Source organism: Cyprinus carpio, chromosome B16 (genome assembly GCF_018340385.1).
Source record: "Cyprinus carpio isolate SPL01 chromosome B16, ASM1834038v1, whole genome shotgun sequence".
Classification (NCBI taxonomy): domain Eukaryota; kingdom Metazoa; phylum Chordata; class Actinopteri; order Cypriniformes; family Cyprinidae; genus Cyprinus; species Cyprinus carpio.
Genome location: NC_056612.1, coordinates 16,954,969 through 16,977,979, shown reverse-complemented (window position 1 = coordinate 16,977,979; position 23,011 = coordinate 16,954,969). Strand labels below are relative to the sequence as shown.

The 23,011-nt window shown below is 36.5% G+C and overlaps 1 protein-coding gene and 1 long non-coding RNA gene across 2 annotated transcripts; one reads left to right on the top strand and one right to left on the bottom strand.

Annotated features, from left to right (window-relative positions):
- The first annotated feature begins 798 nt into the window (after nt 1-798).
- Nucleotides 799-13,922, top strand: LOC109073348 (ammonium transporter Rh type B). The gene is made up of 11 exons (XM_042741143.1): nt 799-902; nt 5,190-5,461; nt 7,176-7,362; nt 7,722-7,872; nt 8,689-8,836; nt 8,911-9,077; nt 9,163-9,300; nt 9,390-9,523; nt 12,044-12,165; nt 12,732-12,805; nt 13,031-13,922. Exons 2-11 carry the CDS (start codon nt 5,272-5,274, stop codon nt 13,106-13,108), a joined length of 1,389 nt encoding a protein of 462 aa, XP_042597077.1. The 5' UTR covers nt 799-902; nt 5,190-5,271; the 3' UTR covers nt 13,109-13,922.
- On the bottom strand, nt 6,217-22,920 carry LOC122139989. Its single transcript, XR_006156715.1, has 3 exons — nt 22,618-22,920; nt 7,700-7,887; nt 6,217-6,259 (listed from the first exon to the last, which is right to left on the bottom strand). It is a non-coding gene; the product is annotated as an uncharacterized LOC122139989 (long non-coding RNA).
- Between the last annotated feature and the right edge of the window lie 91 nt (nt 22,921-23,011).

Sequence of the window (23,011 nt, the reverse complement as noted above, 5' to 3'; positions counted from 1 at the left end):
ATTAGCCTACTCATTGAACTTTTAGCACCTCTAAGCAAAAAGTGGTCATCAGGGAAAAATAAATACATTAAAAAGATTTATACCGGAAAAACTTTTTTGTTTTTGTCTACATAATAAATGTTTGTGTACTGTGTATATTTGTTATGTACAAATAAATACAAACACATTGCATGTATATATTTAAGAAAAATTTTATGTTTTTTTATATATATATATATATATATATATATATATATAGATATATATATATATATATATATATATATATATATATATATATAAAATATATATATAAATATATAAATGTATATACATGTAAATATTTTCAAAATATATACTGTATGTGTGTCACACCCCTGAACTGTTTTGACTCCTGTTCTCTGTGTGCCCTAGTTTCTGTCTCGTGTTGATTGTGTCATTATGTTCATGTGTGTCTTGTCAATTACCCTCATTAACGTTCCCCTTATAAGTTACATTCTGTTCAGTATTTGGTTGTTTCGGTCTCGTTGACGTGTGTGCGTTTCTGCCTTCTCCATATGGATGATCCCATGTGGATTATTAAAGACTTTGTATCCTCATCATCCTCGTTTACGTGCTTCTCTCCTGCACCACACCGTGACAATGTGTTTGTAGTTATATACATAATAAATAAACACGGTATACATGTATTATGTGAACAAACTTTTATATTGGATGCAATTAATCGCGATTAATCGTTTGACCGCACTAATATTTTTTTATTTTATTATTTTTAAAAAGGGATTAAAAAATATTGCTTTCACCCATATATTTCTGAGTAACGTAGCTTTGAGCTTTTCGCGGGCGCGCCCCTCCCCCACCGACACGCAGGCTCGCAAACCACTTTTGAAGAAAGCTAAAACGTCGTCTTCCTGTCCAGTCAGGTATGTAATGTGTAAAACCAGTGTTATATAATCCATACCTCATTGTAATCGTGTATAAATTGTACATAAATCGTGTATTGTAAAGATGGATTAGCTGTCTGTTTTAGAAACGCCGAGTTTTAAAGTTGAAAATCTCCCCCACTAATCTATTAACCCATTATAATTAGTAACGTTATATTACTGAATGTAATCAGGATGGAGTCTAGTCAGTTTATATATTTATTTGAGGTATATTTTGTATTTCAGATTTATACTGGTTAGCATCTTGAGGTTTGTTAAGAATTGTTGCATATTGGTTAAAGTCTAATTTCTGTAAGTTAGCGCTAACCGTTGTGGAGGTTGGGACAGATAAGTTAACATTAACGTTAGTGGTTTTGCGAGGGAACTTTCAGACAAATTCAAATCTCAGGAGGGGTTTTCGTTACGTGATTACTGACTTTTTCAGCTGCCTTGATTCCACAATTATAATTCCCATTCATTTTCTACATAAGTATTAATTAAATATAATATACAGTATGGAATGAAAATGAGTGAGACAATTAGTTAGGAGATGGATGATCCAAAATGATATTTGATTTTTGATTAATAATATAAAAAAAAATGAAAATCATACAAAAAAAGACAAAGGTGAGAAAATGAATGAGATTTTTATTTACAAAACCCTTCTGTATTGCTTCTGTTGCAGATTTTCTAACGTTACTGAAATCAGTAACAGTTACATTACAGAAAAAAATCTGGAGAAACATCTCTATAATAAGGTCTATGTTTCTGTTGATGTTTTTATATATATATATATATATATATACGTGTGTGTGTGTATGTATGTATGTATGTATGTATGTAATAAAGCAGCAGACAACAGAACTGTTGTGCGTATATCTAATAAATGGAGTTTTATCATGTTTATGGTGTGGACGCTAATACAGTTATCCTGAAAGTTATTGTTCTTACTGGGAACATTTACAGTGAAATCTGATTCTCTAATGTCCACTTAATATATGTAGTGAAAAATTTAAATGTGAATGTAATTATGCAGACCCATCCTACCTGACCAGTTAGAGATTAACTTCCACATCGCTGAACTTGGCATGTTTTCTGTTTTATATTTTTATGGTTGACCAGAAGCACAGTTTGATTGTTAAATGTCTGGTATAGTTACCAACACGAAGAACAGGACACCTATCTGTCGAAATTAGATTTTCATACTGGTACATAATAATTTACATCATCATTTTATTGTGTGAATAGAGATATAAAAGACCCTAATATATTTATATATGTAACTTGACCTCATATATACGGTGCCTGTGACAGGATCACATGCCCAAGACCTCCACAGCATAAAAAGAGTGTGCAAACATTTTATCAGTTGAAGACTGATTTAAAAGAGACAAGGTGAAATGACTCGTCATGCCCTGGTAACAGTCCTGTCCTTAACCTCAGGCTGCTCACTGACTCAAAGAGGGACACTTAGGCTTCCTGTTTGTTTACTGTCAATATAAGACATTTGTTGATGTTTCTAAACACTTTTACAAGGTCACTCAGTCCGAGTTAATACATAATCTAATGGGTTCAGATATGACTTCTGTCATTTATCTAAAGAGTTAATATAGATCGTCCTATCAATAGCTGTTAAAATTATCAATCTTGCAGTGATGCAACACAATCATTTTTGTTTGCTTCTTCACTGCAGCTCTTCATCATTGCACAAACAATGTTATTTTGTCCCTTTGTCGGAAGGAGAACACTTGGCATTCCTTCATGCCAGTTATATAAACATTCAGCATCTGAATGGCCTTTAGCAGTTCACTGGTTATAGTTTAAGTTAACTGTTTTGATATCACATATCAGATGATGAATGGATGTGTGTACCAGGGCCTGTAGCTGCATGCAAAGGAATCCCAAAGTATGGGATCTCAAGATCTTTCAAAAGACCCCACTGGGCAGTAGCTTTGTAGATGATGAAGAGAATCTCTTGGAAATGGTGTTATCTTGTACAGAATTAGCTACAGGCCTTTACCACCAAGTTCACCTCTTTGAACACCTAAGAATTGTTCAGTTTTGTCATTTGCACTGACAGACTTCAGTGAGAGTGCAGGTTTGACTTGATTTTTCCTGCACCATGAATTTCTCTCTGGTGTGCTAGTTCAAACGGAGAATGTTTGTCTTTTTTGTTCTTTTAATGTTATGTTCATTGGTGCTTTCGATGTTATTTTTTTCTCACTCTCTTTTCAAAAGCACTTCAGACAGGAGAGTGTGCACTTATCATATTAGCACACACATCCAAATCACTTTTTCTGAGCTTGAAACATTGAAACTGAAAGACAGAAGTGAGATTTGAGAAAGGACTTGCACACACAGATGTTTGTGAACCCAGTGCTCTTCAGCTACTCATAGATGAACGCAGAGGTGAACGAGATCAAAGGTCAAGCACTGTTGACCAGAAGAATCAAAGTGACACTTGATGGTTCTAACTTTCGCGTCAGTCCAGAAAGCTGTGCCTATTATATAGTTCTTATTTATTTTCCACTAGGCTGTTTTAACATTTTGTCAGTTTGTTAAAGGCCACATGAAATCAAAATTGACCCCGTTTTCTTTATAAGCACACATTACTAGAATCTGTTTATCTGTGCAAAATGTTTGCCTTTGTAACTCATTCACACAAAAAGTAACACTTAAAAGTTTCTTGTTTGTTTATTTTGTTTCCAAAGCATGTAGAATTACTTCTCTCTCTTATCATACTTAAGCCACAAAAGTGCAAGGAGGGATTAAACCCTCCTTTTTTTTGTATGTTTTCCTTTAAGTTGCCCTTGTCAGCCAGAATAGTAGCTTTTCTTCGAAGGCCTTTATCAATGGTGTTGTATAAACATTACAGTGTAAATGATTTCTGTGAATTTAGAACCAGTTTAAATCAGTCACTGGGATGTTTGCTGGATTCGACAGTCACTGATTTGATACATTTTCTTGTGTAACTCCTGCCTACACGTGTATTTTTACTAATATTTTGCACTATTAAATATATATAAACCCTACCACTCAAAGGTTTGGGGACGGTTAAACTATTGTTTATAGTTTTATTAAGGAAGGACATTTTAAATTGTGACAGAATATGTGAAGGTAAAGTCTTTTATGTTGTTACAGAAAGTTAACATAAATGCTGTTCTTTTGAACTATCTATTAAATTTGAATTCTTTTTTTTCGCAGAATCCCCAAAAATATTAAGCACAACAACTATTCAGCATTGAGAACAATAAGACATGTTTCCTGAGCATTAAGTCAGAATATTAGAATCATTTCTGAAGGATCATGTGATTCATAAAAGGAATAAATTACATTTTAAATTATATATTAAAAAAAAAATTGTAATAATATTTCACAATATTACTGTTTGTACATTATTATGGACATTATATATTATATACACCAGGGGTGCCCACCCTGCTCCTGGCGAGTCGACTGTCCTGCATTGTTTAGCTTCAACCCTAATCAAACACACCTGCCTTTAATTTTTAGTGAGCCTGAAGACCTTAATTAGTTGCTTCAGGTGTGTTTGATTAGGGTTGGAGCTGAACTTTGCAGGACAGTCGATCGCCAGGAGCAGGGTTGGGCACCCCTGATATACACTATTATACATTATTTACTGTACAAATTCGTACTAATCCAAACTTTTATGTGAGTAGATAGACATGACAGTGGAATTGTAAAGCTGTTTTTCATTGTATATATGAGACAAACAATTCAGGTCATTGCGTCACTTGCAGTTTCAAATCCAATCTCTAGCAGAAATGGCACCTGTCACAAAGACAGATGCTATTCATCAATCAGTACCAATACTGAATGTTTTGAGTTCATGTCCTTGTCAGTTCAAAATGTATGTGTCTGTTGCGGAATGTGTCTGTCCTGGGGGACAGAAGTTGTGGGAAAAAAGTGTGTTTGTATCAATTAAGTTTAACTGCTTTAAATGTGGATAAAACATACAGTATGCCATCATGTTCAAATATGACTAAGACACATCTATCACCTTTAGATTTCTATTTACATACCACATTGGCAATATTAATGGAACAGTGATCATTATCAACCTCAATTGTTAACATTTTACTTGAATATTATCATTGGCCAAAAACTCCTTGTGTACCTCCTGAGCAAAAAAGTGAGGGAGGAGCCCAGAACTGCTGCAAATCAGTAGACTTGAGAGAGCAGGTGGGCGTTACTAAGATGACAAGTGACAAAACTAACAATAAAAAGACTTGTGTCAGCTAATGTTCTCTTGCACTCTGCCTCCAGACCCATCGGAGCCTGTGACCTGCTCCAGAAAGAGGAAAGGGGATAGAGAGTGAGCAAAGGATACTGGCAAAGGGGAAGCACCATGGCTGAGTCTACTAACATGAGGCTAAGGCTGCCACTGTTATGCATCATCTTGGAAGTCATCCTCATCGTCCTCTTTGGAACGCTGGTGGAGTATAACGATGACACTGATGCCAAGCTGTGGAATGAAAACAGAAACCATAGTGCTACTAGAAATGATCATGAGAATGAGTTCTACTATCGTTATCCCAGTAAGTGACACTTTTGAATGAATGATGTGTAGAAAACTAGTAAAAATAGGCCTGGATTTTATATTCAGCACTCATTGTTGAGAACATATTTTGTGGATCTGATACGATCATGCAACTGGGTAATTATTAAGTAATAACAATAATATGGATGTATAAATCTATTGAGTTCACCAGTAGAAACACACGTGGTGCCTTTTAACTTGATAACCGAGGAATGTGTTTGATTGGTTGTACTACAGACCAACATTGGCCTGAAATGAGTGGTCTGACTGGTTTAAGTGAAGCACGTTTACATTTCATTCAGAATTTGATCTCTTTAAAAGCTTGATTTATTGTTTGTTTTGGGTTTGTCTTTGTGCAATTGTCATTTCTTGTGAAACAGTAGTTGGATTTCCCAACCACTTTGCTTTACTAAACCCTCATCTTGTCCTTTAATCTCTGCAGTCTGCACTAACATGCTCTCTGCACCGAACTTGTGTGAAGCACTTAATTACATTTATTGCATTTCATGTTATGTCTGCACTGCAAGTCCAGGACACACCCACATGTGAATTATATACAATGACTTGGCAATGGCATAAATCATGACAGATTTCTCAGACTTAACTAATCAGGTTTAGCAGAATACTGCATATATTAGGTAGGATAAAGAAAGGGGCAAATCCTCTGCAAAGAAAAGTGATTTTATTGTCTTGTAAAAGACTTCTTATCTGTACAGTATTTGATCCTTAATCTTCAACAATATGCATCCTTACCTTTATGGGAGTGGTTGCATCTGTTTTGCTTGTCATTGCTCAACTGCGGGAAACAAAACAACAGGTGTGACATGAGAAACAACTGCATTCAGGGGTGTATGACAATTGATCACATTTTTATATATTATGTGTTCAAATACAATAAATTATAATGCTCTGCCATTCACAGTTAAGGTTGTCTACTTTGTAAGGATGCAAATATAATACAATCACAGTTCACTTATTGGTGTCATTGAAGGGATAGAAAATTCCATTATCTTTAACTCACACTAATGTTGTTTCAAACCTATATGCCTTTTTTTCATCCTTTGAATGCAAAAGAAGAAATTTTGTTCATACATTCACTGTCAGTGGGGTCCAACCAGTTTGTATCCCATTCACTTTTATTTTAGAATTAAAAAATATATGTTTTTTTTATTTTAGAATTTTAAAAAAAGAGACACAAAAGAAATAAAGGTTATTAAGTTTTGGAGAGACATTATTATAAAATTTAGTTTAACTATCCATTTAAAGACTTATTTGTCCTGCAGTAAACTCAGCTTACACGTAGAGCTCGTAGACTTATTTATGGGCTGCCAAAGAAGGGTGAGTGTGAGAGGTATGTGGGACAGTTTGCCCACAGGGGCCATGCCATCCTCATTGGTGCCCAGGTCAATGGCCAGTTGCTTGGCAACAGTGTAATTGTGTCAAAAGAAGTGAAGTGGGTGAATGAATGGCTCTACACAGAGAAGAACACAGGGGTTAATGAAAGGTTCAGCATACACATAGTGTAAATTTGGCCCTGAATGGTGCTGCTAAGTTCCCGTATCAGAAAAAAAAAAAAAAATTTTCTGTATGTGTTGTCCACACACATATCAGTGAGCAGTTGCATTTTTTTTTTTTGATTACTATTAAAAATGTAAAACTGATAACGAGAGGGGAAAGAATAAGTAAAACATCTAACTGACTTTGTGTTTTAGGTTTCCAGGATGTTCATGTCATGATCTTCGTGGGCTTCGGGTTCCTGATGACGTTTCTGCAACGTTACGGATTCAGTAGCGTCGGATTTAACTTCCTCATCGCAGCTTTTTCCCTACAGTGGGCCACACTTATGCAGGGCTTTTTCCACGGCTTGCATCATGGCAAAATCCATGTTGGCGTGACTAGGTAAAACTTGAACCCCACATATGACTTATATGTTTTTGTTTCTTACATCCAGTAATTTGCATTTCAAAGAGACTGATGATGTTTGGAGGCCAGCAGCAGTAGTGGCCAATACAGATCTCTTATCAAAGGGCTAAAACAATCAGAAAAAATAATGTCTTTGTTATGTGTCTGAATGTGTTAGGTGTATGTGCACATTTGCTTTTGCTGTGGCCTTGGGTGTAAAGTAGATTACAGGTGAACACAGCGCCACCAAGTGGACGTGGCGGTGGAGCAGATGACTAGACTGTGCAGCCCCTGCCTCACAGACACAAGCACTACTGTATTTATAATTACTCACAGTGAATATGTTTGTTCTGCAGCATGATAAATGCAGACTTCTGCACTGGTTCCGTGCTGATCTCTTTTGGCGCCGTTTTGGGGAAGACCAGTCCTGTGCAACTACTTGTTATGGCCATTTTCGAGGTGACATTGTTCGCCGTCAATGAGTTCATCCTGCTTTCCATCTTTGGGGTGAGTGTGTCTGATCTACAAAAGCACAAAAAATGATCATTGGAATTTTCAGATTTTGCTAATTGTTACTAAATCTGAATTTTCACCTGAATAACTTTTTGAAATACTGGATACATGTTTGATAGGGGTGCACCGATATTGAAATTCTGGTTGATAAACCAATAATTATTTTTATGTAATGGAAGATAAATGATAAATACAGAAATTCTATATTTATCAGAAATTGTTTTGTTTAAATCATTAAAAAATAAAATTAAATAAAATTAATCATTTTAAATGCTTAATATGACATACACAACATACACAATTAAATATTTAATATCGACCAATACAGGTCATTAAAAACTCTCTCTCTTACATATTATGCCCCTTATATAACCCCTAATATTTCCCACAGGCATAATAGAGACAAATTCCTAGTACTACTATCATAATCACTGTGTATAGCTTGTTGTAAAATTTTATAACTCCTGCATCCTGATTAGATTGAGTATGAACTGGTTTCTCTTTACATCTAATGCCATTATAAATTATCAGCTGTATAGATTACTTTCTAATATGTGTCTTTCATTTATTTTTTGGTCTTGCCGAATGTAGATGTGCATATAATATGTAGTTACAGCTCCACCTTAGACTTTAACAAAAAAAAGTTCTACTAGATAACATTTGAGTACTTCACATTTAAATTTACTTTACATCTAAATTAAATATCCACAGAAAAAACTAATAAGCTAAAAACAAATAACCTGCAGTCTGCATACGGAGTTCAAAAACTATATACATATTTATACTCTTACATGTTAACGGTATCTCTAGGCCAATGATGCTGGAGGATCCATGACCATACATACATTTGGTGCATACTTCGGCCTAATGGTGACCCGTGTGCTGTACAGGCCAAACCTGGACAAGAGCAAACACAGAAACTCATCTGTCTACCACTCTGACCTCTTTGCCATGATCGGTAAGTCACCTAAAAAATTCTAACCTGTGGTCAACCAGGACTTTCTGATCCACTAAAGCTTTGGTTCTGTTTAGGTACCATCTATCTGTGGATGTTCTGGCCCAGCTTCAACTCAGCCATTACAAACTACGGTGACCCACAGCACAGAACCGCCATGAACACTTACTACTCTCTGGCTGCCTGCACATTGGCTACATTCGCATTCTCTGCCCTAGTCAACCCCGAAGGCAAACTGGACATGGTGAGCATCCTCTTGTGGATATCTTTGATATTACGTTACAAACTGCAATATTACAAACCCTCTTACAAGCCTTTGTCTTTTTCAGGTGCACATCCAGAATGCCGCACTGGCTGGTGGTGTTGCTGTGGGAACAGCTGGAGAGATGATGCTGACTGCCTTTGGCTCTATGATCGTGGGATTCCTCGCTGGAACTATTTCAGTACTGGGATACAAATACCTCACGGTTAGTAGAGCACATTTCTCTCACACATAGCTATAAACATCCACAAGAAGCCTCAGTATCACGTTTGTTGCTGTTTTGTGCTCTTTTAGCCAGTTTTGGAATCGAAACTGAAGATTCAGGACACTTGTGGCATTCATAACCTGCATGGAATGCCAGGGGTTCTGGGAGCCGTAGTGGGTTCTGTCACTGCTGCCCTGGCATCCCCAGAAGTTTATGGACATGGGTAAGTCAGTAGTTAATATAGTTCTGTAATTATTGCATAATTAATGATTTGTGATTGTGTTATTGATTTGGTCCACAAACACATCTGTCACACAACAGTATCGTTTATAATTGTATTCATATTTTATATGTTAATTATTGTTATTTAATAAGGTTAATAGTTTTGCTTTGTTTTGCATACTTGTGTGTTGTCAAACTATTTTTTGTCGGTTTTTGGAGGTTGATCGGTGTATATGTTTTGTTGATTGATCGGTAGGTTTTGTTGATTGTTGGTGCAGATGGTTTTCGGCGTTTTGTATTTTGATGGTTTTGTTGGTAGTTTCCCGCGTTGCGTCCATTGCTGGAGCGGCTGAGAGGGCTCTGTTTTCATTATACAGTGCGAGAGCGGCCTCTAGTGGTTGAAATCACTGACAGCACATGCTGTTTGTTTAGACACGTGACGCTGAACAGAGCGAGAAACTTCAGACAGAAAATCCTGCCGCACCTCAGAGCCCCATTCACATAGTTTTCCATTAAATTTCATTATATTCGCCCCGAATCATTGTTAATGTACATAATGAATTGTATATGGAGCATTTTCATCGAAACGTTTGTCTTTCTGTGGTTCTAATAAAGTATGTATGCTTCATTTATAGAGCTATAATATAGAGTATACATTGTGCTGGCATAATTGTATTACAGTGTATATGCAGAAAACGCGGACGGAATCGTGGAATCCATTCATAAAAACAGAATTCACAGTTTAGCGCACGTGACGCTCACTGTGATTTCAGCGTCTGCATTCTCACTAAATGAGGAGGAAAACACATGAAGAACATCTCCAGAACTGCTCTGAGAGTCACTTCATGACCATTTGACCGTTTGATTTGAGCAAAAGCATCACATCACATGCACAGAAGATATTCACGGCAACCCGTCAAAATAAAAGTCAGGTTTTGAAGTCTATTTTTCAGTAGAATGTATTTGTGCTAATGCTTCTTATATGATGAAAAGAATTATTTTTTAAGGAATAATCACACAACATTTCTTCCATGTTTTAATTTTAATAGTAAATCCCCTTTGTTTGCCCAAAAAAGATTGAAAAAAAAAAAAAGTTGTTTTTTTGCGTTCAAATAATTAGACATGCTTAAACAGAATTTGGTGACAATAAAAAAATATGGTAAGAAAAAATAAAACATTTCATAGGGCCCTAATCATGTAATCATGTTAAACTTTCATTAAATTGATTTGAAAATGTATAAGTTTCATGATTTTAATTAATTAGACTTGCTTTTTGATTAATAAACTTTAGTTTAACTATTAAAAAGGAGTGGAGAAAATTAAAATGTAAAAAAACAGAATCCAGAAAAATTAACAGAATTTGGAAATAAATAAAATGGAATTTAGGAAAAATTTAACTGATTTCATAGGGCCCTATTAGAGTGTGGTAACATTTATCAATTTTAAAAACTATCGGTTAATTAATCGGTATCGGCCAGTGTGGTCCAACCTAGCTATCGGTATCAGCAAAATCCAATATCGGTCGACCTCTACTTGTGTGTCATGGCTGAAAATATTGCAGAACTCATTCTGTGTGAGAACTGGGAATCATTTGAATCTTATCAATCCAGTTTCCAGTTCTGCTTATCGATTCCGATTCTTTTCGATTCCCAGTTTCGATTCCAATGTGATTTAAAAATGAAGTCAAACATTTAGATATCAAACTAATTTATTCTCTCTCTTTTTGCAAAACATTTAGTTGCAGCTGAATACCATGAACAAAAATCAGCAGGCTACATAAAAACTGGACTTGGAGTGTGCAAAATAGAGCTACATGATTCTTGATCAATTTAGATTTTTTAATGCCGATTGTGGTTCTCTCGTGATTCTGAAGAAAAAACAGACAACTAAACAAAATCACATGCAATTTATGAATGAATGATTCAAGGACTAAATCAAGATTTAATTGTTTCATTACTGCATGAATCAGCATTGAACAATTCTCTGAAATGATTCAAAGACAAATAAATTTTAACAGCCCCTTTTCGCCACCTACTGGCGTAACAATGTGATAGATAAATCTTTATTTGAAGTGTCAAATTACTTTCAAAAGGTGATTTATTTTGATTGCTACCATACACATCAGAGTTTATATCCAAACTATAAACTTTTGTGCCAGTACTTCTGGGGTTTGAATGTTTGTAACACAGAAATACATATGCTGTGTGGCAAGAAGCTGTTTCATACATAACAGCTGCTCTCTTTAGGTCAGCAGCAGCGTGAACGCATATATGAATGTTCAAATCACACTGGGGGGGATACTGTTCGCATGGACGAACCACGGCTGAAGTCCTGGCAGATCGCCAGGCCGGGTCCTCACAGATAAAGAAAAACAAAAGAAAGAAAAAAAGCGCTCACAGGAATCGATAGGCGGAATCCAAATTTAAACAAGTAGCCGATTCCTGACCTTAAGTATCGATTTTCATTTCCCAACCCTAGTGAGAACTGACACATATGTGCCTCTGTATCCCATCTTACTCAGACTGCAAAGAGTTTTCGCTGATGTTGAAACTGGGAAATGGAACCCTCAATCTAAGGGTGGATTTCAGGCTATTTCTCTGGCCGTCACACTAGGAATGGCTCTGTTTGGTGGTCTCATTACAGGTGGGTACTCCACTACAGTTTGAAAGTGCAGTGAATGCATGCTTCCACTAGGCCAATTATTTGATCTTATCAATTTGATGTTTTGCACTGTTATCATATTGTGCCATTCAAATGAGAGAATTTTAAGTAAATATACAAATGTTATGAAACGCACATTTGTGCCACACATTGGAAACATATAAACAAGGCAAAATGCATAGAGCTTAATGTTTTATTAATTGGAAAATGGCAAATATATTTAATTCATTTTCAGTTTGGGACAGAAATATACTATATTATTATAGTAGTAATAATATTGTAATATTCACAACAACACCAACAAAAATGATCACTGTAATATATTCAGTTTGGTTTGGTTAAAAAACTTGGAACACAGACTACAAATTCACTTACAACAAAACAGAAAAGAGAAATATTTTGTAATAAATGTCATTTAGTCCCTGCGATTGTTTACAAAGCTTTAAAGAAAATCGTACATTAGATAGTTCATGCTTCTCTGTGTATACATGTGTGTTCAGTATATTGTGATTTTTTCGATCTCAGATAAATATGTCTGTTTTTCTCAGGGCTCATTCTGAAGTTGCCCATTTACGGTGCTCCTCCAGATACTCAGTGCTTTGAGGATGGACTCTACTGGGAGGTGAAGACTTTTCAGTACCATTTTTATATCATTTTATAGTTTATGCTGTATTCTGTAAGCCTGTTTTAACCATAGATTCCTTACCTGTCCTTGACTTACTAGGCATTATTGCCTAATATGCAGTGTCATTTGACATTGTATGTACAATATGCAGAGACAGTTTTGAGTATTTCGAACGACACTTAGTCTTATCATGTGCTAATAGGAAGTGTGAATGCATTTCAGGTACCGGGGGAGGAGGAAAGCCAGCATGAGCTTTACGAAGTGGCCACATCAAACGAAGTGGAAAAACTCAGCAGCTAAATTGCCTGCATTCATTCGTTCAATACTATATAAACTTGCACAAGTCCTGTCACCTGTGACGTTCACTTCAGGTGCCGTTTTTTTTACTTACACTCTTAAATTAAAATGGTCAACTTTGTTCCATTATTGTTAATATCAGTATATGTTATTATATCAAACTTTTAGCCCGGTTTACCTGAGAAACAACATTGAGAATGTACAACAAACCTGTGATTGCTTATAAGACCACTAGATGGTGATGCAGAGCTGAGAATGGCTCTACAGCGCCGTGACAGAGGACAAGCTGATTATTCTCGTGATTACCTTCTAGAAATATCTCATTTAAGATAGCCGACTGCAAAATACAGGTGTAAAATATAGAACAATGAGAATCTGTTGTGGGATGTATGGGAACATATTTTTTATTCATTTGGTATATGTATTATTTTTTCATTCTCCTAAAATTGAATGAGAAATTTTATTAATCCTAAACAGCTGGAATTTAATATCTACAACATAAACTCTCTGTGAGTTACAGTTTTGTAAAATGTTTCCTATCAGCACACATTTTATCTTAGATTTCTGGATTATTTGTTTCAAACAAAAAGTTTAGAAATACTGTGAATATGGGACATTAATGGACGTCGGTTTATTGACTACTAAAATTGGAGGGGGAATGTTTGGACTGATTTAAGATATTAACTGTATATAGTTACATGTTTATCTGTTTTAAAGAAAAAGTGTTTCTTTACAAGGATTATTTCAATTTGGCATAACCTGCGTTTGAACGACAAATTCTGTGTGGAATGACATTCAAATAAATTGCTCAGATTTATATTTCTGAAATGTCATTTTTATTTTAATAATCCCTTGAACGTGTGTGAGAGAAATACACAGTATATTTTTCGAATTGGACATGTGTTTGTTTTTTTCACCACATAGGCTAAGTGATTTCTTCAGAGTCACGCAGGCGTGAATTCTACATTCAGCTCGACGATAAACGACGATGTCAAATCACGCTGATTCCTAGTGAAGGCACAATTTAATTCAAGAATACTTAATGGCGCCTACAGTCACCGCGGAAAGGGTTAACGAAGAGTCCAGATGGTCTCCGTCGCGTAATTAGCACAGTTTCACTTTCTAGGATCAAACGGAGAAGGGAAAGTGGGGGTCTTATTTTGATAGCACGTTATTAGGAGCGCCTGGAGCTCGCGGGCTGTGAGAGGAGCAGCTCTACGCCCCTTTTGATTCGCTCACTGCGTGTTTTACAGAGACGGCGCCGCGGCGTGAACCAGCGCCAAGGTCTTTTCCCAGGCCTCAGACAGGTGGACAGCTGGGATGTGAATAGGCGCTAACACTGAAGTGGTTAATTGCGCTTTATAATCAGCAAAAAGGAAGAATGCTAACTGCACGTAATAGGGTATTTACATACTTGATTTGTTTGTGTGTTTTGTTTGAAATGGAGCTTTAAGGGTTTCAAAATGAAGATTGAAACCCACGTGATGGACTGATTTAATTGTTGTTGTTTTTTTTTGTTTTTTTTACCAAGAGCCATTAAGCAAATTTTAGCACACTCATTTTAGTTTACGGGATTATTTTTTTTATTATTGTTATTATTTTAGATAAAACCTAAAAATAACCATTAGAAACGTTCCATATAGCTACATTCTTACAAAGTTCTTACCTCCCTTCAGTGTTCTGAGAACAATGAATTATAATCTAAAGAACCTAAAGAAAATAAGCCATTTGCTAAAATTAGGGGAATGTTCTATTTGCCTTTTCGTAAAACACCTGAATCAGGAATGACCAACTCCTGAGAGTTTATTTATCCTTTTTCTCTTGTAAGAATGTCTCTAAGTGGGTCAGTGGGAGTTTGTGCTGAAGGGAATGTCCTGTGTGCGCTCTGAAAGCCTGTCTGTATGGGGAGAGTGCGTCTCTTTAGCTCACATTAACAGGATTACAGGCAGGCTGTGCTCAGGGGCCATGGACCCTTTCAACCGCAGGCCTCCCTCTAATCAGTGCTCACACAAACAGCACAACGAGAAAAATAGAGAGAGAGCTAGTGGATTACAAATACAATGACCCTACCTTGCATATATTTATTTGACATTTCTACGAAGACAGCACAACTTTGGCTATGGATATGGATATGTCAGTGTGTCCAGCTACAAGACACACTCCATTCTATTCTATTCTATTCTATTCTATTCTATTCTATTCTATATTGTTGTTATCTTACGGAGCTATACCTACACTCCTATAAAGAAAGGTTCCAAACTTGGTTTTTCGCAGTGATGTCATAAAGAACCAGTTTTGGGTTCCCATTGGACTAAACCTTACTGACTTTGCTCACACAGGGTTTAACACATTCTCCAAAACTGTAATTTTTTCTATAAAGTTTTGGGGTAATTTTTACCTCCTTGTTACACAGTAATGACCTGCCTACAAAAAAATTCCTTCTTAATTTCTTGCTGTGATATATTATCAAATATTGAATTCATTTTTATCAACTTGTTTTCTTTCAGTTAGCGCAGGTTTTGTTTTTATTTTTGGAACTGATGGATCAGTTCCAAAAATAACTGATGGATCAATTGGCCTTGCTGATCTGAACTTATACACCTCAGTTTTTGAGTGCACATTGCCAAAATTATCTACAAATAATGCTTTTAACTCAAGCTCAGATCAATCCAAAGAAATACAAAACCTGTGCTAATTAAAAGAAAACAAGTTGATGAAAAGATTGAATCCAATATTTGGTAACAATACAGCATGATGGAAGGTTTAAAAGCAATATTTAAAAACACCAAAATAAAGGATTTTTTTTTTCTCACGAAAAGGGTTAATTATGCAACAAGACTGTTAAAATTAGTTTTGCAAACGTGTCATTTTGACTTTAATTAATTTTAAAGTTGTTAACTTTTGATTGACTCTATTTGATTGCATAGTTTAGAGAACAAGAGTACTAAAATCTCACCCATATGGGCATTAAGAAAGCCTGTTGTGGTCAGGAAGTCTCCTGTCAGCAGAAATTGGTGCTTATGTGAGTTTCCCATGTTCTCCACTTTGGCTAGTGAAGGTGTTTGGATCTGAATGGAGCAGAGCACAAGAGAATCAGACTATGGTCACAGTGGAGATCACACCTGCTTCCACCAAGGGCAGTAAAGTTCAAGAGGTTCATTAAGTGGAGAGCACAGCAAGAACAAAATGAACAACAAAATCATGGGAAACGAAATGCCAGCTTAACAGGTGACCAGTGTTGATTTTCATCATTAAAAGGAAAAACAATGAGTCAAAATATCTTCACAAATAAAAAATAAAAAACCTAGCCGGATATCTCAAATTCCTCAAAACTGACTTTAAACTCATATTTGTGTGGTGATTAAGGGATTTTTGCCTTCATAAGCCCTCCCTCAGGGCCCATTACATTCAAAGGACTACAACAAAAGCACTGACAGCATCCTTTAGCGAGAGAGGGTGGCTGGACACAGAGGGGACAAAAGCCCTTTAGCGACCCCCTCGCATCCACACGCATGCTTGACATTGTGGGAGGCGTGAACCATGAGGCCAGAGGTCAGTATGGGTCAAGTGGGGTGAAGCCATCATAGAGTCTTAATTGAGTTGGTGCTGTTGAATGAGGACGTGACAGTGGAGGGCTCTATCTAGCTCAGCTGATGGAGTGGGTCACTATTAAAGCTTACGTGAAGTGTGTCTGGATGTAGACATTATCATGACAGTTCTTGACATGCACATGAAAAATTGTAGCTTACATTAAAGATTTGTACACATTACAGTTGTTTTCAGTGGACTCCAAATTTTAATGATCATTGACTTGTTCTTAGATTTTACTCATTAAAGTACCTTTTACAGACTCAAAAATGAGAAATATCCATTTATCAAATGAATGAAACTAGGGATGGACCACTACTGAAATTCTTTCCTATTCCAACAAGAAAATATTGCTGTAATGATTTTTTTTTTCAGGCTGATAACTCTACAAATCTATTTTATTCAGTTAAAAAATATAATAACGTATTAAAATCACTATACGTAAAATGTTTAATATTTTGAATAATAAATTAAATAAATTTAAATTAGTGCTAAATGGTGATTTAAATCAGGCAGAATCAAGTCAGAAATTATTAAAAATCCAAAATCAGTGGATAAATAATATGATAAATAATAATAATAAAAAATAATCAACATGCCAATATACTCTTCTCAGTCACAGGCCATCTTATAAATCTAAATCTAAAAAATATAAATAACATCGTCTAATCACAGTGCGGGTCAATCGCTTATGGAATGTTACAGTATCAGTGTTTAGTGTCAGTCATCAAACGCACATATTTCTCCAAGAAATAAAAAGAGCAAGAAAGGAGAAGCTATTTTAAGTTCAAAGAAGATTTTGGTTTATTCATTTGTGGATGATTCATTGGGTATGGAGGGGAAAAAGACAAAGAGAGAGAGTGAGAAATGCTGTGTGACTGTATGGATTTTGCAACAAGAACTAATTCTCTCCTATTTGCTTCTTCCCTCTACATCCCTTAAGCAAATTCAGTCAGTGCTGTTTTATCAGATGCCAATTTGCATGATGGCAACAAGCCACAAACAGACTTGCAGCTGCACCACACACACACACAAAGACACAGAGAGAGAAACATATAGCCTTATAGCAACAAACCCCCATACAAAATACAAACTTTAGACACACAAAATGTCACAAAGAGTGACTTACACACCAGCAAATCACACGTTTACGCACAAATCAATGCATTCGCTGTCTCTTCTCTCCCTTTTCTCTCTCTTTTTACACACACACACACACACACACACACACACCACGATTCACACCCCCTCCGCACCTTCTCGTCATAATTAAAACAGGAGGTGCCCCCACAATGCTCTTTTGTCTTAGTGCAGCACGGTGAGAGAAAGGAGTCCGGTGGCTGAATATTAATGAGGTAAGGGTGTCCGTGGATGGGTTGCATGAGCGAAGGATAAAAACACTGGTACTATTTTCCCTCTCCTACGCTTGTGGAAGGATACATCATGTGACAAAACACCTCCGGCCACTCCGGCTGCCAGCGGTGGGGAAATGAGCACTATGCATTGAGAGATATAGCCTATAGATACTGGTGTGAAAATGCAGTTAATGGGTGAATGATTGTGTGGCCTCTTCAAGCCACTAGGTGGAGCTGAGTGAGCTTTGAGACGGAGCTGGTGCTTGTTTGTCTCTACAGTAGGCCTAGCTACCTGACTGAGCTTCCCCGATGTTTAGTTGCAACCACTGATCTATAATATAGAACATGCCTTGGTCTCTGATTTAAATATAATATAAACCTATATATAGACTATGCCTGTGCTGTGTGGTTTCATTTTACCCTCACAAATCATCCAGAACTTTTGTGAAGGACTGATCGATGCTTTAATTATTCAGAACTTTTGTGAAGGACTGATCGATGCTTTAATTATTTTCATAGGCCTAAGGTTTCATATTACCATTTATATGTGTCATGAGGTGGAAAAAATAAGGTTTCATATTACCGTTTTGTCGTTACTTATTTATATATGTGTTTGTGTTATTAAGTTGAGTTTTGGATTTTGTTACATTTAAGTATTTTTGTGTGTGAATTGTTTTTTTTTAATAAGATTGTGTTTTAGATATTAGAATATGTTTACAAATGAATAGATCCAGACCAAAAAAAAAAAAAAAAACTTTACTCCTTACGAAGAAACGCGCCTCCAACAATGCTCCCCGATCAAAAATGCTTTCTCTAATAGACATGAAGGCAATGAATTCATGTATGCAAGCACCAAATCACATACACAAACACGCCACCGCATAATGCTGTGAAATTGTTTCTTTTTAGCTTTTAAGCGGTCAAAGAGAAACACACACACAAACACTTGCAAGCATACTTCCAGTGTTGCCATGCACCTCTCTCACACACACTTTCTCACACAGCTACTTCCTGAGGAGGCATTTTTAAAGCTGAGAGGTTGGATGTCTATCTTTGGCTCTCAGTTCTAAGCGCCCTGTGTGAGTGTGTGAGGGGCCTGTATATGAGCAAACTGCCGCCTACTCCGGCCATGACCCACAATTCCCCACAATGCCCCCATTCTCTGGACTGAAAGGCTCCATCAGCCGCAGGGGCCAGCTCTCTGGAGGGGATATGACGCCTCCCAGGATGGCATACAGGGACGGGCATCGCTGCCAGGAAACCATGGGCCTGGCGGAAAGAGCCAGCAAAAGCGATGATGAGAGAAAGAGAGAGAGTGAGAACTGAGAGGGCGAGCAGAGAGAGATAGAAGGATGTGCTTGCCAAGAGGTGCCAAGCGTTTTGTATATGCCAGTGCCACTCAAGCCTCATTAGCCTGACTCTTTGTGCCACACTGCTCTCTGCTATGAAGGGATGTGCAACTCGCTAGCCCTGACAGGAGCATCAGATGCTGGGTTAGTATCGATCAGTCCAGATCTAGACGTGGAAGTGAGATCGGAATATTACTGCCGCTTAATTTAGTGTTATTTTATTAAATATAAAAATGTTTCTATTAGGCAAAATGTATCTAAACATTCTTACTCTAATGTTCAAATTTCTTCGTATATATTTTTTTAATATAGAAAAATTCTGTCAGTAAAATTTTATTTGAACATTCAAGCACTAGTGTTAATATTTTATTTTTTAAATATAAAAAGAATTCTATCAAGTGAAATCTATTTGACCATACATGCACAAGTGTTAATATTTTGTTTTATTTTTTAAAATACAAAAACAATTATGTCGGGAAAAATGTATAAGACCAATCATAGCATTAATATTTAGTGATATTTAAAAAATATATATATATATATAAAAAAAATTCTGTCAAATTGATTGTACCATTCAAGCCCTAGTGTTAATATTTAGTAATCATAACGATAATTCTATCGATCACAAATTTGCATGGACCATTCATACTGTGAAATATACTATAGCAGGTATAAGCATGATTTTATAGTAAAATATACATTTGTGAAAGGAGATTTTTAACTACATTGCAAACTGCTAATAAAAATGCTAACAACAAACAATTATTATTATTTAATTTGTTACAGTATATCAGCATTGCTGGACTGCAGCAAAGATACTTGTACTGTACATGGTCTTTTAAATCCATGGTTGTGTCTTTTAAATTAAAACAAAATGCACATGGTGCCACTGTGAAATAATGAATCTAAGAGTTTTTAGCTCCTTGTTTTGGGATGCATTTATGCAAAAATCTCCTGTAAGCAAACAACCCTGTTGGTTGGCCATGAGTACACAAACACACATACACACACACACACATACATCCCCGAGCGTCCCTATGTGAAATGGTACAGGTCAGCCTTATCAAAGAGCCCTGGGGCCGTTAGGGGCATTGAAGGGGCAGGACAGCTTGGCAGGGGGGTAGAGGGGGTCCAGGTGGGGCATTAATCTTGGGGAGGATTAATCTAATAATCTAGTGATCCAATGATGAATCAAACTTCAGAGCTTGGTCTGAATTTCTACAGCTCCAATTAACTCCAAGGGAGGGAGAGGCTGATGGACAAGTCTATTATTGGCATTTGAGAGACACTGTGAAAACTGAAAGAAATCAAAGGAAAAGTGTTCTGGAGAATTACGCCCACGCCGAGTGAATGCACAGAACATGCATGACTGGCTCAATTGTGCCCTTTTAACATTTTCCTTCCAAACCCCAAATCGCTAGGATATATATCGCAAATGATGTAGTTTGCGACACCATGGTGGGGAGCAGTTTATGTGCCTTCATCAATCCCAAAGCAAGCATTCACGATTACATGAAAAATGGGCAGCAGAAAAAAGATTTGGGATTCAAGATTAATTAAATTGAATTAAATTTACAGTCCTTTTGAACTATCTCTGCCTTTGATAAAGTCATTACATGTGCACATAGATTAAAATGCTTTCTTTACCATGAATCAAGCTAGTTTGATGACAAAATCTATTTGTCCCTGACTTTCGCTTGCTCAGCACATACAAGAATTGTGGGAAATCCAGCTGGTCTTTTATTTCAATTTAATGAAACAAGGTGTGCTGAGTTACAGGAATTGCAACTCTGGATCTTATTTTTAAACTCTATCAACAATAATCATATACTTAAAAAAAATTCGAGCATACAAGCTAATGAAACGTAAGATAAACGTAAGTTTATATTTGCATAATAAATAATATTTCTACAACACGCTGCTCACATAGCATTGCATGGCTGACATTGACCTGTTGTTGAAGAGCAGGCCATCAGCCTAGAGCCATATGTTAGAGGAGAGGACCCTGACCTTTGACCCCTGGCTAATTGGAGGCTTGACCCTGTTAGGCAAGGACAAGCAGGTCACAAGGATAGCGGGGCGTGCTAAGGGAGGGATATGCCCCAAGGGCTTACCCCAGGGACCCCTCCTCATGTTTAACATCCACCTTATGACTGATTAAGGATATGTCCATCCCACTGTGAGGTTAAACCAACATTCATATATCAGTTCATTCATTGCTGCCCTAAAGCTATTCATGTGAATCAGCTATGGTATATTATGAACTTCCCTGCTTAAACTAAGATCAACATAATTTGATCACAAACAATAAATCTTTTTATGCTACAGAAAAAAAAATATATATATATTGATGCTTTTCACAGTGAAAAGAAATGTTTTAATGGACTGGCCTTTTTAGATTAAAGTTTTTATTTTCATTAATTGAAATACATCCACTCTGTTTTCCCTGTAATTAAAAACAAATAATCCAAATCTTTTCTCTTTTTTTATTCTCTCTCTGCATTACACACACAGTAAAAATGTTTTCATAATTATAACGTCTTGTTTTCATCTAAACTATTTATTTCTACTTTAATGAGTTTTCAGATTTTTAGATCAGTTTTCATCATCAGTAATGAATCTCAAAGTGGTTGAAAATTAAGAGTATGACTGCAGGTAGTGTCTACATTTGTAATCATTTAAATATAAACTTTATTTATTTAAATATTTTCTATTTATAAAATATAGTCTATTTGTTTTATAACATTTATTCAATTTACATAACTTCACCAGGATTTGTTTTAATTGTATTATTGTATTATTACTGGAATGACATCATCAATTGTCGTCATTCAGGCACACAACAGTAAGTACAAACCCCTCTCACAGCTTCATTTTCATTGGCGAAAAATATTAAAAATGGCGTCTGCCGTGAATATAGTAGGCTACGTATTTTTGATGAACAGGAGTTGTGACGGGAAAATTATGAGTTTCTCCGTGAGTAGTCGGACAGAGTTAATATTTAATGGTGAGTGTTGATGATCCTGTGATGTGTGATGCCAGTGGCACGCTGTATATAATCCCTAAGCTTGTTATTTGGGCCTCTCGCGCGCTCTCCGCTCCCAGCTGCCAGTGAGCAGCTCCGCTTCTGATTCTTTTCACTATAGTATAAGGGATGAGAAAAACAAAATGCCATGGGCAGCTGTTTGTTTATGGTTTCCCACGACTCCGTGCCAATTACCTCTCGTCCCTTCGTCAGTCGCTTGTCGTCTCTCATTAGCCACCCTTCGGTTGACATCAAACCCGGAAAAAGTGTATAGGCGAGCCCACGCTGAACCGCTGTGGATCATCTAGCTCTCCTCACTTCTCTGGCAAATGCTCCTCTTGCTCTGGAATACAGCTTTTGATCTTACTCTTGCTTCATATACCTCACTCCGCTCCAGGCCTTCGATGCCACGCAACTCTAAAAATACTCTTCTTGGCAGCACCAGATTTTTCGCTGCATATGGGACTTTTTAATTTCCAAAGATCCACATTCATAGATCTGCTAATTGGTTCTTAAAAGTACTAGTCTAGTACATAAGTGGTTTTCTAAATAACTAAATAATAATAAATAAATAAAAAGTTGTTTGTGC